The sequence below is a fragment of the Cynocephalus volans genome, chromosome 3 (assembly GCF_027409185.1).
Source record: "Cynocephalus volans isolate mCynVol1 chromosome 3, mCynVol1.pri, whole genome shotgun sequence".
NCBI lineage: Eukaryota > Metazoa > Chordata > Mammalia > Dermoptera > Cynocephalidae > Cynocephalus > Cynocephalus volans.
In genome coordinates, this window is record NC_084462.1 from 61,995,798 (window position 1) to 62,011,583 (window position 15,786).

Genomic DNA, 15,786 nt, shown 5'->3' on the forward strand with positions numbered 1-15,786 from the left:
AATTGTTTTCTATTTTATTTTGAGAGGCTTATTTATGATAAGATAAAGTGAACCACCCTTCAAATGAGTATAACACATGAACACTGAAACTGCAGTGAGAAGCAAATAGAAGCTGTTGCACTGCCGGTTCCAACAAGGATAAGCATGAATGCCTGACTGTAAGTTCTCACGGATGTTCAAACCCTCTTAGATACCACTATGTCTGGTTTCTTATTAGTGCTTTGTTTGGTGAGTGTGAGTAGTGTGGAATATACTATAAAGCATACGTACTTCACAGGGCCTCGTTTTCCAAAGCCTTGCAGTTTCAAATATTGACCTTGCAAGGACAGGAAATTTTCCTCAGGCTATAAGTCTCTAGTGTGAGATAAAGATTTGTGGCACAGCAAGGTTGCTGGCTCAAGGGCAGACTAGTTACTGATTATTATGTAAAGATACTGAGAAATTGCTGTAAGAAGGAATGTTTGCTAAGATCAAGCTTGTGTTGATAAGATCACTTAATTGTCTACTGGAATGTCATCTGCCTTGTTTCACTGAAAGTTACCAGCCTATACTGTTAAACTATAACCCCACCTATGTCTCCTCCTGTAACTTCCTGGTCTGGAAAATAAATGCAGGAAGAGAACCCCAATTCAGCGTTAATTTCCTGAGGAAGGGATCTCTCTTGTTTGAGTGGTCCCAGGGAAGTTAATCACTTCAGGGCTTCTCACTGCTCAGAAGAGATGGGCTTTGAGTAATCCTTCACATCTCCATCACCCAGGGGAAATGGGGTGACAAATCCGTGGGGGGCGAAGCAACACAAAGCAACAGAGTAGGAAGCAGGAAGTTGGCATTTCTTTTGGACCAGTATCATGCTACACACATTTACCAATGTGATCGAACATCAAGGCTGGAAGGAATACTGAGCACACCCAGCTTTATGCTCTGAGGATCCACTTGTACAATTAGAAGAACACTGAGCCTTTTTCCAGAGTTACCCACCCCAGGGGTTGGTTATATACATTATTTGCAGGTTTGTTCTAATCATCCTTATTTCCTAGTGTCTAAGTCCTTTTGGGATCCTATGTCAGAATACCACAGACTGGTGACTTATAAACAACAGAAATTTATTTCTCAGTCTAGAGGCTGGGATGTCCAAGACTAAGGGACAGACAGATTTGGTATCTGGTGAGGCCCTACTTTTTGGTTCATAGATGGCTGTTTTCTTGCTACATCCTCACATGGCAGAAGGGACACGGGACCTCTCTCAGGCCTCTTCTATAAGGGCACTAATCCCATTCAGGAGGGCTCTGCCCTCATGACCTAATCACCTTTCAAAGATCCATCTCCTAATACCATCTCCTTGGGAGGCAGGATTTCAACATATCAATTGGCAGTGGGTGGAAGAGGACGAAAATAATCTAGTATCATGAATCTGCAATAATTGATTCTTCTTTCTTCCCCCCCTCCTTCCTTCCCTCTTTAAGTTGATACAGTTTAATATGGAGTGTACTAACATTAATAAAGCAAATGTATTTCACAGGGCCTAGCTTCCAAAGCCATGTAGTTTCAGGAATAGTCTAACTTTTTAAAATTACACACAGAAATGTTAAGCTTGCAAAAGACAGGAAACTTTCCCCAGGCTAAAGTCTCTGTTGTAGATAAAGAATTGTAACACAACAAAATTGCTGGCTCCAAGGGCAGATGTCCTTGGTGCAACTAAACCTAATGACTATTGCCATGGCAATTATCTTACTGTTCTTTTTGTAACCATCTGTGTTCCTTTTCTGTAACTTTCTGGCCTGGAGAACAAATACTGAGAGAAGACCCCAGTTCAGTGTTAATTTTCCAAGGAGGAATGCCTCTCTCTTGAGGGTTCCTGGAAATTAACCCCTTCAGGGCTTCTCAATGCTCAGAAGAAATGGGCTTTGAGTAATCTTTTGCATCTCCATCACCCTGGGAGAGAGGTGACAGTTTAATGGAGGGATTATTAACGAAGATTGGGTGGGGTTAAGGGAAGCAATGATTGAAAGGTTAAGGTGAAGCCCGAGACTAGCAGTAGCTGAAAGTTGGTCCCACCCAAGGGATGAGCCTTATGGAACCAAAGAGAACACGGAACACCTGGTCTTGTTTATGAAATCAGAAATCTATGCCACTGGCCAGGTGGTATGACAGTTCAGCAGCCCCTTTTGAAGTTGTAGAAAAAAAATATTTAATAAAACACTGTGCATTCCTGGACACCCCTCCAGGCCATCTGATTCTAAGCTTTGTCTTTAAGCTACTTTGCAGCTATGTGTTTTCTCCACATAGCACATCCTTTCATATTACTGATTCTAGCCTGGCTATTTTACAACTCTCTATAAATGTGTCAGTTCTTTCAATTCTGTTTTGAACTGTTATGACATTTGTCAGATTCCCTCATTGATTAATGAATGAAATAAAATGTTTAGCACATGTTCATTTCATATCTGTATAAAACTTATGATTTCACTCTTCTTTGGAAAATTATCTTCTGACAAAGTAAATGCCCCCTCCCCCCTTGGGGCATCCTGTAAAGGGTGTCCTACAGGAAGTATTGAAGCTATTTCTTACATACACAGCCATTTTACTGCCAGTCAGCTGTATCACAAGGTGCTCAGAATCAGCTCTTTTCTAAGTCTGGAATCAGCACCACATATCAACTCTTGGTCTTTGGAGCCAAGCCCAGTTTGCCTGTCCAGATTCATATTACTTTATGGTGGATATCCTCCCAGGGGCTCCACTGTCTTTCTTGAAACCTAAGGTATAAAGCAAACCATACTCCACTACACAATTTTTTAAAATCTCCCTTTCTCTTACTAATCCAGAACTTCAATAAGAGTCAGAAGTCCCATCTCTTGTCCCTGACAGATTTGTTGCTTTGTGTTGCTTCACCCCCACGGATATGTCACCCCACTTCCCCTGGGTGACGGAGATGCAAAGGATTACTCAAAGCCCATCTCTTCTGAACAGTGAGAGGCCCCAAAGTGGTTAACTTCCCTGGGACCCTCCAGCAAGAGGGATCCCTTCCATTTGAGAAATTAACGCCAAATTGGGGTTCTCTTCCTGCATTTATTTTCCAGACCAGGAAGTTACAGGAAGAGACATAGGTGGGGTTATAGTTTAACAGTATAAGCTGGTAACTTTCAGTGAAACAAGCCAGATGACATTCCAGCAAGGCAATTAAGTGCTCTTAACAACACAAGCCTTATCTTAGCAAGCATTCCTTCTTATAGCAATTTCTCAGTATCATTACATAACAATCAGTAACTAGTCTGTCTTTGAGCCAGCAACCTTGCTGTGCCGCAAATCTTTATCTCACACCAGAGACTTATAGCCTGAGGAAAATTTCCTGTCCTTGCAAGGTCAATATTTGAAACTGCAAGGCTTTGGAAAACCAGGCCCTGTGAAGTACATATGCTTTATAGTATATTCCACACAGATTCTCAGTCTCCTATGTATGCTGGTAGATGTGCCTCCAAACTCCACCTGTCAGTAGCATCCAGGCCTCAAATTCAAACAAATTTTACTGGGAACAGGGTGAATCCTAATTCTGCTCAATGATACATAAGCCCCGAGTCCCTGCCCAATCAAAATACTCCCTTATGTCCATTTTATAGATGAGGAAACAAAGGTTCAGAGAAGTTCAGTACCCTGCCCAAGATAACCCAACTAGCACGTGGTTGACCCAGATTCAAATCTGGAAGGGTCAGACCCAACTCAGTACTCTTTCTGCTCAGATGCAAACACTGAACACCCTTTACTACCGAGATGACCAGATGTCAATGGGAGAAAGTCTCCCCAGGAAATCCAGATGCAAAGCAGCATCTTCTATTTCTTTTTCTTGAATATCCTCTAAGAGAACGTGAGAAAATATAAATCCTCACACATTTTAAGCTGACATCTTAAATTTTTCATCATGAATTTAAATAGTTACAAAGGAGGAAATTTCTGGCATATTTTAAACATTAACTTTTTAGAAGTGACATCACTGTTTTAAATGTATCCAATGAATTCTAATTACCAAAATGATTTGATACCTATCATCATCCATAAATACATGCTCAGAGGTTTTCCGTCTTTCTCTCTTCTTAAATTCACACTTCCATTTCACCTCTCCTACAGAACTATATACTATGTTTGAAATTCTTATCCTGAGTACCCTATTGTATTTCTCTATTAAAATTTGTTTCTTACACTGTTAACTCTAAAGCTCTAAGAGTTAAAAACATTTCTTCTGGACTTGGTAATTATTACAATTTTTATTAGTACATAATTGGTCAAAACATAAATATTTGATAATAGTAAACATAAAAAGTAAATTTTATTGTCAACACCAACTCAATTATTATTTCCTAATTCAATGGAACTATTAGGAATTATTGGGATTATTGTCCTAATTCAATGAATGGAGCAGGGAATAATTATTAGGAATTATTGTCCTAACTCAACGAATGGGCAGGTTTTTTGTCCCCCAAATGAGTCTACATTTTTAAGGATTAATGATTACAAGGTTATATAAATAAAACAGGGCTCACCAACAATCCTATTCTTATTTTGTTTTTTAAGGTTGGAAGAACCTTGTTCCTATAAAGATATAGAGATGACATGAGGAATGTTCTTCAAGTCTTTGAACTCCTTTCCCAGTGCTTGATAAACATTACATTCCAGCCAGTGTTTCCCTTGGATGGTGGGGGAGGGAAAGGGATGGCTAGAGAGCTTGAAGAAGCATGGGTCATGCTCTACTGCTTAACCTAGTAGTGGGTACAGAAGGATGTGTTGTATTGTTTTTCACTCTACCCGAGACATACTGCTTAAATAACTTTTTACATATAATCAGTACTTCATTTCAAAATAAGAGAGAGGAAAGAAACGCCATGACAAACATATGAAAGGTAAGCAGTAGTTATCCCTCCACTAAGCTAAGTAAGGCTTACAGGTAAATTTTTAAAGGGATTGTTTATTTTGCTCCCTTTTCCTACAACGTGCTATTAACACCTGGCAAACAGCTCTGGATTTCAGATTTTTGAGTAGGCTTCTTTTAGGGCAGACATCATATCTTCCTTCAAGGCCTATTACTCGGACACTTGATAAGATGCATTTATTTCTTACAGTGGGCAAGGAGGGCTGGGGCAGGGGAAACGGTGCCATCTGGAAGAGAGTGGTTAGGGGAGACTTCACTGACATGACACTGGTCACAAGGAAATGACAGAGCAGGTCATGCAGATATCTGTGAGAGGGTGTTCTCACAGAGGAACATCATTTGTAAAGACCCTTTGCATGGCCTGGTGTGTGACAGAAACAGAAAGGAAACTTCCTATTTACTTTTTTTCAATCAACTGGGAAGAGAGTAATTTACTGTCCTCTGTACACATCTCTGCATGCAGCACCCTGTACACTTCTCGAGGTCATCCCTTCCTCTAGCACACTCTAACTATGTATGTACACACCCATACTCCCCATTAAGCTGTGAGCTCCTTTAGGACAAGAAATAAAAACACAAGTCTCCAGGTTACTCACACTTAGTTTTTATTAGCCAGAGTTCCAGCTCCCAGGAGACAGATACATAGCTAACAATGGGTACCCAGTCACCATTTTGGTCTTGCTTACATGGCTGACACCATTGCTCACCTGGGATGCACAGATCTGCAAAGCTGCTCCAAGGCCCTGGTTTTCTAAAGTACAGGAAGCCCCATGGAAGGAAAGAGCAGAACTGAGAGCCACCTCCTTCTCCGGACAGGATAGGACACACAAGCCAAATGACCTATGCATCCAGGAGCAGAGGCAGAGCCCTGAACTGCCCCATGGATGCCTTCAGATTACTGGACTCCGAGAGTCAAGTGCTGGGGTTCAAGGACCAGACATCTGCAGGGAAAGCAAGGTGCTGCCACACTAGCACATCACCCTGTGCTTTCCTCCATGCAGCTCTGCCTTCACCCTGGGTGGCACTCCCAGCCCAGCAGGAGCCTGTGACCTAGAAGGGTGTGAAGGACCCAAGGGCAGGATGCATTGGCTAGGAGTGGACTGGCCTGTTGACGGGTCGTTTTTCTGTGAAGAAGCTTTTCAGCAGCATCACCTGGCTGAAGCTGACAACAAACAGGGCGATCGTCTCGCCAATAGACCAGTAAGACACTCTGCTATTCAGGTCTTCAGCTCGGGCCCGGTCCTGGGCCTCCCGGAGCCGGTAATGCGTCTGAGAATCAATCACTGTCTTCAGAGCCTCATGAATGGTCACACAGGCGGACTCCATCTGGGCAGGAAGAGAAAAGCAGTCACATTGCTGACAGTGAGACAAGAAGAGTGGAATCCAGCAAATAGCAAATGTTGTCGTCAACATCCTCGGTAACATCTTCTGAGTGCTAAACATGTCTGTGCGAGGGGCTACATGTGGTTTTACTTAACCCTCACAATAAGCCTACCAGTCTCGGAATGGTTAAGTGACCTGGCCAGAGTCACACAGTTAGTGCATGGCAGAGTCAGGATTTGACTCAAGTGCTGCCCTTCGTTCTCTTATTTGATCCACACCATACCCAGACAGGCATGGATCATTACCCTCACTGTTGAGAAAGGCTGACTGACTGCTCACCCCACATATTGAGGAAACTGAGGCTCAAAGAGGATACATGAATTGCCCAAGGCCACACAGCTCACAAAGAGCAGAGTGTGAACAAGACCACAATTGTGTTGGATTCTGAATCTACTGCTCACTCTACTCCATAATCGCTGCCTAAAGTTTTATGTATAAACACAAACACCTAAACACACACGTTTCTCCTGTACGTAAACACATGCACACAGACAAATGCCAAGACATGGACATACATATAGACATGAGTACGTGTGTATGCATATGCATATGTAATACATAAACTTCACAACTTCCTTTACCTGCTAAAATATTCTGCTTGGTAGGCAGAATTCTGAAAATGTCCCCTCCCTTCCACCAAGATTCCCTGCCCTCCTCCCAGGAGCCTGTGATATGATGAGCTGTCACTCCTGTGATCATGTTAGGTTATATTGCACAGTTGACCTTAAGACAGGGAGATTATCCAGTGGCCTGATCTAATCACACAAGCTTTTAAAAACGGAGAGCTTTCTTCAGCTGCTTGCAGAAGGAGAAGCCAGATAGATTCGAAGCCTGAGAAGAATTCAATGAATCATTGCTGGCTTTGAAGACAGAGGCGGCCACCTGCAAGGACCATAAAAAGGCCTCTTGGGGCTGACAGCATGACGGTCAGCAACAAGATGGAGACTTCAGTCCTGCAAGTGCACAGAACTGAATTCCACCAGCAACCTTCATGAGTATGAAAGCGGATCCCTCCCCAGGGCTTCCAGATAAAAGCCCAACCTGGACAACACCTCAATTTCAGCTTTATGAGACCCTGAGCAGAGGATCTGGCCAAGCCTGCTGAGACTTACAACCTACAGAACTGTGAGGGTAATAAATGCGTACTCTACAAAGACACAAAATTTGCACTAATTCCTTACTCAGCAGTAGACAACTAATACATTACGCCTGTGGAAGAACAGGAGTTATTACTCAGAGGCCACCTCTGAAACACCAGTGTATCCCAACAGTGAATTCTCAGGCCAGAAAGGTTCATAAGGCATCCACCAGACACTTGCTTCAATTCCCAAACTCCAAAGGTGAACTATTTATAAAGTACCGTAAGTGATGAAATGTCACACAGAAAAGGCAACGTGTCACTATATATCAGTGGAGCTGGTGGAGTTGACTGGGTACTGGCTCAAAGGGCATTGTCCAGGAAAGAACAAGCCTGTTCATGCTTCCATTTTTCCCCCAAGAGGTACCTTTCTCCTGCATTCCCAGTGACATCCTGCACGCCCTATTATCTTGGGCTATATACAGTCTTCTCCTGTGACTGGAGTGGATGCACTGGGCTTCTTCACCCTCCCCACATTTGCTAAGTAGGTGGTACCTACAGGTGTCTGACACTGAAAAAGGGACAAATGATCCAAAGAAGGGTTCCTGACATCAAGAGGCTGATTCCACAGGGACTTCCAAGTGCCACTGGCTTCAAATGTCAACCACTAGGAGATACAGACCTATCTCAGGTACAGACCTATGCACAGGAGGCAGTGGTGGCATTTGTGGGCTTGCTCCCCCTACCATTCCTGGTAATGCTTCCAAAGCTCACTAAAGCACGTTGATTGTCACAGAGACGGAACATGGGCTAAACTGGGGAGGAAGTAGGAAAGAGGTCATACTGTGGAGTCAGGCTTAACCTACGTAAACCATGACAAAGCTGACTCAAGATATGGCATTTCTAGAAGCCTCCCCCCATGCACTACCTACGACCTTGATACAGGTAGACCTAGTCAGTCAAATTAGTTCTGTATTTACATCACCCTGGTGATCCCTGAAGATCACAATTACTAAAGGTAGGGGTGGGGACTCAGGAGAGATGCATGTAAAATGAGACCACAAGAATTTCAAATCATGCTGAGTTTTCCTCCACTAACTCATTCTTTCAAACACTTATTAGATACCTCCTTGTCTTGCAGGCAGTGTGCCAGACCCAGGGAACTGAGAATCAGAGCCAGACACAGTCCTGGGTCTCAGAAAGTTCACAATCCACAGAAAATATTAATCAACTGTAATTGAGCCAACAATAGAGGGATGTGCAGGGTTATGGGGACACCCACGAGGAAGCTGCAACTCCTGCCAGAGGAGATGAGGGAGGACTTGACACAGGAAGTGACAGGCTGAGGATGACAGAAAGCATTCCAGGCAGCAGAAGCATGGGCAGAAAGCGTGTGCGGAGCCTGGCCTTGGGTCAGGGACTGACGAGGTGGTAGGGATATGTGGGGAAGAAGGTGTGGGCAGGTGGAAGCTCACAGTAAAGGGCCTCAAAGGTCAAGACTTAATTGCACAGCTGTGTGAGTAGAAGAATGGCATGATCAGAATCCCACTTTAAGAGGTTCTGCCTCTGGCAGCCATGATGTAGAAAGGAGAACCAGTCTGGAGGCAGGGAAACCACTCAGGTGGCTACAATTCTGCAAGCAAGCGAAGATGAAGGCCTCGATTAAGGAGGTCACCAAGTCAGGGAAGATGGATTTGGGGGAGATTTAGGGCCCTGAAATCGGAGGGTTTGGTAACAAAGTAGATCATTCTTGCAATCAGTGGGAGGGATGGAGATGCACATATATGTGTATGTATGTATGTGTCATGGTTGTAAGTGGTATATATGTGTGTGTACATGTGTGTTACATATACAAGTATAAATCCACATAGACTTTGTTTTTAAACACTAGGAAAGGGCTAATTTGGCTTTCCAGGCTAGAGTTCCATTGTCCAAGTTTATTTCTATCACAAGCTCATTCAGAAACTCAAAGTGTACAATGGCCTCACTTGAACAGGAGCCTGGGAATTCAGGCGTGTGGTTGGCATCTTCAGCCTTCTCTCAGGATCCAGAATCACTGAAGAGCAAGGAGAGAGGGAGGAGGAAGAGAAAAAGGAGGATGCAGAAGTTACAGGTGCAGACATCCAGACAGAGGGTATGTCAGATACCCATGCAAGGCACCACTGTAAAGGCCTGAATCTGATGCCACAGGCCAGACAATGGCACTGGGAAGAGGGCCCCAGGGCCTTTACAGGAACAATCTCAGATCAGATCTGTCATAGGAAGGAACCAGTTCCCAAAGGGTGGTGGAGCAACAGGTGACAATCTACAACTTTCTTGGTGTCTAAAACCTACAAACACCTTTAGGACCAGGCATAGGCCCCACAAGAGACCCCTAAGCAACACATCACCAAGAATCACAGATACTTGAAAGCACCCCTCACCATAACAACATGCTATTTTCCCATCCACTGCGATTGTCTGTTAGTGCTAGTCTGAAAGAAACCTCTTCAGCCTGTTACCACAAAATTTCAGTTGGACAACCCCTCCAGACTGCTTTCCACCCAGCAGGAAACCCGCAGAACCTTCTGCTTCAGAGAGGTCTGTTTTCCCAGTGCCCTGAGTCCCCAGCTCTCCTGGTGCATGGCCTTCCACCCTGCCATCAGCCTGGAGCCTCACAGGGATCCTGGTCACTGCTCCATCATGACAAGGTGTCTCTGGAGACACCCTAGCCCATCTCCCTTCCAGCACCACCCCTTCCCTGTCTTCCTTTCCCACACTGACATCCCTCCTGTCTCTAGCACCTGCTGATGCTGAGGTCTGCAGGCTGTAACCACCAACAAATTCCTCCAGACTTCACCTCATCAGGCCTCCCCTGAAGAAATACTTGGTTCTCAAAATAAATTCTTCAAGAACTCAATGGCAGGAAAGCATGAGCTGGCCTCAGAGCAGTGTTAAGAAAACCTTTAGTCCTTCCCAGACCACCGCAGAGGCAGCCCTTGACCTTTGACTCCCATCAGAAACCTGCAGACTCCCCTGGAATCTGCCCGAATTCTCAGGAAGCCTGGGAACACCTCACGTTTGACTTCCTTGAAAAGTAGCATTCTCCTGGCCCATGTCCCCTCCTTGGAGACTGGTCATCCAGAACTCAGGCCCGAGACAAGTCCTTCCAGCCCAAATCCCTGGCCTGAGCTCTGGTCACTATGGATCCTGTTCTTTCACCCTTTGGTGCCAGGAAACATGGCCTCTAGCCCAGCGCTGTGCTACAAGAAGTCTGGAGGGAAGTGAGATGGCAGTGCTGGCTAAAAGGGGGTCCATGCCAAGCAAATAAAAAAGGGCTGGTGAGAGGAATAAAAATTACACTCGGTAAATTTCACTGCTCGTCTCTTCATCTGGGAAGGCCCTTCCTCCTCCAGTGCCAGACCAGCTCCTCGGCAACCTCTCACATTCTCATTTCTAAGCTAAAGCTCTCCCAATGAAGCCTTCCTGACAGTATGGAAGAATTCACTGGTCCTTCCTCTGAGCCTCTGAGCCCATCAATCACAGCTCTGACCACATGCCCTGTGTCTAACTGTTACAGGGCCACAGCCCTTGCAGTGCTCCCAACACCAGGGACAGCACCATCCATGCTGGTACCTCCCTGTGGCACAGTGCGCAGATTCAGTGAATACCCACGAGCTCTCGGAAGCAGACACACGCGGACCCTGGTTCAAGGTGGAGGGGTCAGAGCTACAGAAGTGGAAAGAAGCACCTCTTTCGAGCCTGGGCAGGAGCAAAAAAGACAAAGTTCTGAGATACACAAGAGAAGCAAAAATCACTTTTTTCCAGCAACAAAATCAAACTCCAGGAAAGAATTTCTCTACCAACCTACTTCATTATGCCTTTTTTCTACAAATTTGTTTTCTACTGGTTAAAGAGGGAAGTCTTTCAGCTCATTTTTCAGAGACTTACAAAATCTTCCAAATGGAGGCTGTTTCATCAGTGACCAACGGAACTCTCAAGAGTATCAATTACAAAAGATCCTACACGCAACACACATCCTCAGCTGGATCTTCTAACAGCAGTCACACTGCTAAGCTCAAGCCCAATAGTGTCCAGTGGTACTTTCTATGCATGACACCTGTGACTATTGAGTACTGGAAATGTTGCTATAATGCAAATGAGGAAGTAAATTTTAAATTTAATTTTCATTAATTTAATTTAAATAGCCAAACATAGATAGTGGTTACTATACTGGATAATGCAGCTCTAACCTCCAACTGATCAGGGAAAGTAGACAATTGGGCAAAAGAACCCACAGGATTTCATGAGTGTGTACAGAAGAATGGAGCAAGTGGCCACCTTGGAGGGCAACCCAGAAGGTAAACTGGCCTTCCTGAAGACTCAAGATGCTCTGACTTTGGTCTGAAACAAGTGGCTGTTCCTGTCTTACAGGTTTCCCTGGGCACTGACACTCAGTCACCTGACAAATACTTGGTGAACTCCTTTCTATGCCACGCCTCATGCATTGGGGCACGGAGGATAGAGGTAAATAATACAAAGTCCTGGCCCTCAGGAAGCTCAGCCTGCACATGGGAGGGAAGGAGAAGCTTAAATAGCAGGAGAGAAGACCCATGAAGGCAGCTGGGATCAGTTATGACTAACCTTGAGAGCCATGGTGACAGGGATGATTATCTGTCCTCCCAAAATACCACAGTTTCTCTTCCACAGTGCGGAGTTGTTGCTAAGAGGCAACCACCCAACCAGGACTATATTTGCCAGCCCTCCTTCATCCAGATTTGCCACATAACAAGTTGTCACTAGTGGGACATGAGCAGAAGTGACGTGTGTGACTACCAGGCAAGGGCTTTTAGGAAGCAAGTGGGCCTTCTCGTTCTCTCCTTGTTTTGGTGGCTAGAGGCAGAGGACTCTGAAGCCCTACGGGAAGGCAAAAAGATGACAAGAAAGGGAGAGCCTGGACTCCTGAGTCACACTATGGAGGAAGGCTCCCCACCAGTCTTCTCTGTATTATTATGAGAATAAACTTCAATTGTGTTAAGCGATTGATATCTGGAGTTTGTTACAGCACCTTGTGTACCACACAAGTAGGACTTTGAGACAGGCACGTGACAGAGTACTTGGAAAGTGGTACTGTGTGAAAGATGAGTGGGAATGAAGATTTAAGGCAGGAATGTCGGACAAAAGTACTGCAGGGATCTGGTTAAAGAACAGAAAGGAAGATCAGAAGGAGACATAGCATTCTCCAGGACTGGATGTGAAGAAAGAGGCAAAGAAAGCAACACTGAGACTTCCAGGCAGGAAGCTGGATAGACAACAGCCCTGCTCATCAGCTGATACAGGAACCGAAGGGGAGGAAAATACTGTCACTACTAATGTCTACTCACCTGGGTGAGAGCAGTGACCCTGTTTCCCATGTCTGGGAGAATGGGAGGCTCATCGCCCACTTGAAAGTCAAAGTAGACGGTCTTGTGAGAGAAGGTGGAAAACTCATTACTGAAGCAAAACTGATAAACGCCCTTGACCTCAGCCCGGTACGTGAAGCTGTCGTACTGCTTCTTGGTTTCCCTGTAGATGGTGTTCCCCAGAGGGTCCTCCACATAGCAGTCAACATCGTAGTGGCCTCCAGTGATGACCTGACAACCACAGAAAGTCTGTTACCAGAGGGGCAACCAGCACTTACTAACTGCCAACAAGGCACTGTGATCAGGCCCTACAAACATTTCTGACGTTTATCTGCACAACTTTCTAAGGCAGGTGCTGTAACGCTTCCCATTTTATGGAAGCTGAGCAAAAGACAAGGTCACACTGCTTGAAAGTGACAGGGCTAAGATCTGAATCCATGTTCGCCTGACTCCCAAGAATTTGCTTGGCAAGAGTGCAATGAGCCTAATCCTTCCCATTTTACAAAAGAAGAAACTGAGGCTCCACGGTTACATAAACTGTACAAGGAGAAAATGGTAGAGCTGGGGCTGTTGGCTCTAGTGCCCACACACTCAACCACTGTGCTATTCTGCGGCATGAATGATCACATCCCAGAATAGGAGGAGGATGAACGGAAAGGGATGCCCAAGAAAACCGTCTCAAGGCAACTCAATGCTGCTGCTTCTTTATCTTTGTTCAGTACTTAACACAAGACATGGAGCAAGTCACTTTTTCAGGACACTGCCACTCAGTAGCCATGTGACCCTGGACAGGTTACTTTACTCCCTGAGGATGTGTCTTCATCTATAAAAGGGGAATAACAGGACCTATCTCACAGGGTTGTGGTAAGGATTCAATGAGGTATCACGTCTAAAGTGCTTAATAAAGTGTCTGACTCAGCAAGTGCCCAACAATTGCCAGACAACAACTGGACAATCCTCAGACTGTGAACTGGCCATGCAGGGGTGATGGTGGAAAGGCAGGGTTAGATCTGGAGCCATCCCACAGTGAGGACAGGTGAAGTGCATGCTGCACCTGCGTCTTCTCCCTTCCCATAAGAGACAGCAGCCACCAAGCAAGTGCCACTCTTGGCATACTGGATGGGCCCAGTAACCTTTAACAATATTATCACTCATTGAATGCAAGGAGAAGACAAATATGGATTGAAGAGTTCACAGAATCAGTGTCAGAGTTGGACATCATTGTCCTTAGGAATTATTCAGTTCAAACCCTCATTAACATAAAAAAAGTAAGACCCACACAGGGCAAAATCACACAAGTGGTTAACAGCTATAACCAAGGTACATCAAAAGACACAGTCAACAGCCTCCATCAACTTCCAAACTTAACGTTTCCTCTTTATCCAGTTAAAAGTTACTAGACCCGTTCAGAAAGCGTTGCATGAAACAGTGAGCATCGTTTCACTAGGGGCATTATGCTGGACACCCCCTGGCAGGGAATACCTGTCCTGGCAGTGACCAAATGACCTCTCAGGCCTGTCACTGCACCTAGGTTGCCTGTGTAGCACAAGCACATGCACAATTTGCATGTTGTCCACACAGATATGAAACTGGGCGAATCAGTGACAGAAACTACACGTTTGTGTCTCCAAGCACAAGCCTCCTCCAGTGCTTCTAACCACAGAGGGGCCGGTCAAATAGCTTGCCTCCATTCTACTGCCCATTTCATTTCTGGACAGCCTGCCAGCAAGTGTCCACCAGCAGACGGCTGAGTATGATGCCCACTCAGCCCCCATCTCACTAAACCTTAGGGGCAGACCCCTCACCCAAGACCTGCTCCAGGCAACTGTGAACCATGAGATTTCTCCTTGGAGAAGGGAGTGCAGGGGCTGGGCTTTTCTGAGCCATATGGCAAGAGCCAAGTCTTGCAGCCACAACACCGCTCCTTGTAAATAAATGTTGCCAGAGCTCAAAGGCTGCTTAAAACCTCCTTTCCAAGGCGCCCATTCTCACCACTGCTGCGCTCACTCCGACTCCAACTCTAACGCTGGAGGAGGGGCGGGGGAATAAAACTACGAACCCCTGCCTCTCGCCGCCATTTTTCAGTACCCGCAGAGACAAGGCGATCCAAGAGACCCGGAACACACTGACAGCCTGTGTCCCGATGATCAGAATTGGCGCCCGTTAGGGTCGAAGGGACCTGGGGAGGTCGTTCCGGCCAGCTCCCGGGATGCGGGACCCGCCCCGGGCATCCCACCCAGGACACCCACCTGCGGCGCTGACCACCTCCCCGGCCAGCCCGGCCTGTCTCGGGTGGGCTCTAACTGATCCAAACGTTCCTTCCCCGGGCGGAGTCAACTGGCTTCCATGACTCCCACCGCCCCGCAATTTCTTAGGCAAATTCCAGCCACTCTGGTCTAAGACGTGGAAGGGGGCGGGAGAAGGGAGCGCTGCGGGGCGCCCCGCCTCACCTGGTAATCCAGGGAGAACTTCACGCCCTGCTCTACCTCCTCGTGGAAGCACTGCCTGGAGTTGTCCGGCAGCTCGAAGGTGAGCTCAGCGCCCCGCGGCCGCTCGGCCCCGAGCAGGAGCAGCAGCAGCGGGAGCAGCGCGGAGGCGGGGCGCAGGGCTGCGCTGCCCATGACGTTCTCGGTCTGCTCCCGTGGGCCGCGGCTCCAGCACTGCGCCCCTCGCGGACTGGGGAAGCGGCTGCGGGGACCGGAGACAACGTGCTGGGGCAGACGTGGCGCCGGCTGGGCGCCGCGCTTCCGGGAGGGCGGGCGGGAGGCTCTGTGCGCAGCCGCGCGCCCCGGGCTGACTCCAGGGACTTTTTCGCCTTCTGCGCGTGCGCGCTGGCTGGACTTGGGGAAGGGCATTTCCGCCCCGCTCTGCTCTGCGGTGAATCCCTGCGTTAGGGAAGCGCTTCCCGCCCCCCCAGCGCAGCCCTCCCGGAAAGGGTACCCTCACCATGTTCTGCACCCTCCTGGACCTGAGCAGATCACGCAGCCCACCTTCTCCCGCGGCAGCAGCACGAAGCACGTGGGGTT

General features: G+C 46.7%; 1 protein-coding gene across 1 annotated transcript; it reads right to left on the reverse strand.

Annotated features, from left to right (window-relative positions):
- Positions 1-5,508: 5,508 nt before the first annotated feature.
- TMED3 (transmembrane p24 trafficking protein 3) lies at positions 5,509-15,503 on the reverse strand. Its single transcript, XM_063091232.1, has 3 exons — positions 15,211-15,503; positions 12,743-12,991; positions 5,509-6,244 (listed from the first exon to the last, which is right to left on the reverse strand). The coding sequence occupies exons 1-3, from the start codon at positions 15,379-15,381 to the stop codon at positions 6,008-6,010; spliced, it is 657 nt and encodes a 218-aa protein (XP_062947302.1). The 5' UTR covers positions 15,382-15,503; the 3' UTR covers positions 5,509-6,007.
- Between the last annotated feature and the right edge of the window lie 283 nt (positions 15,504-15,786).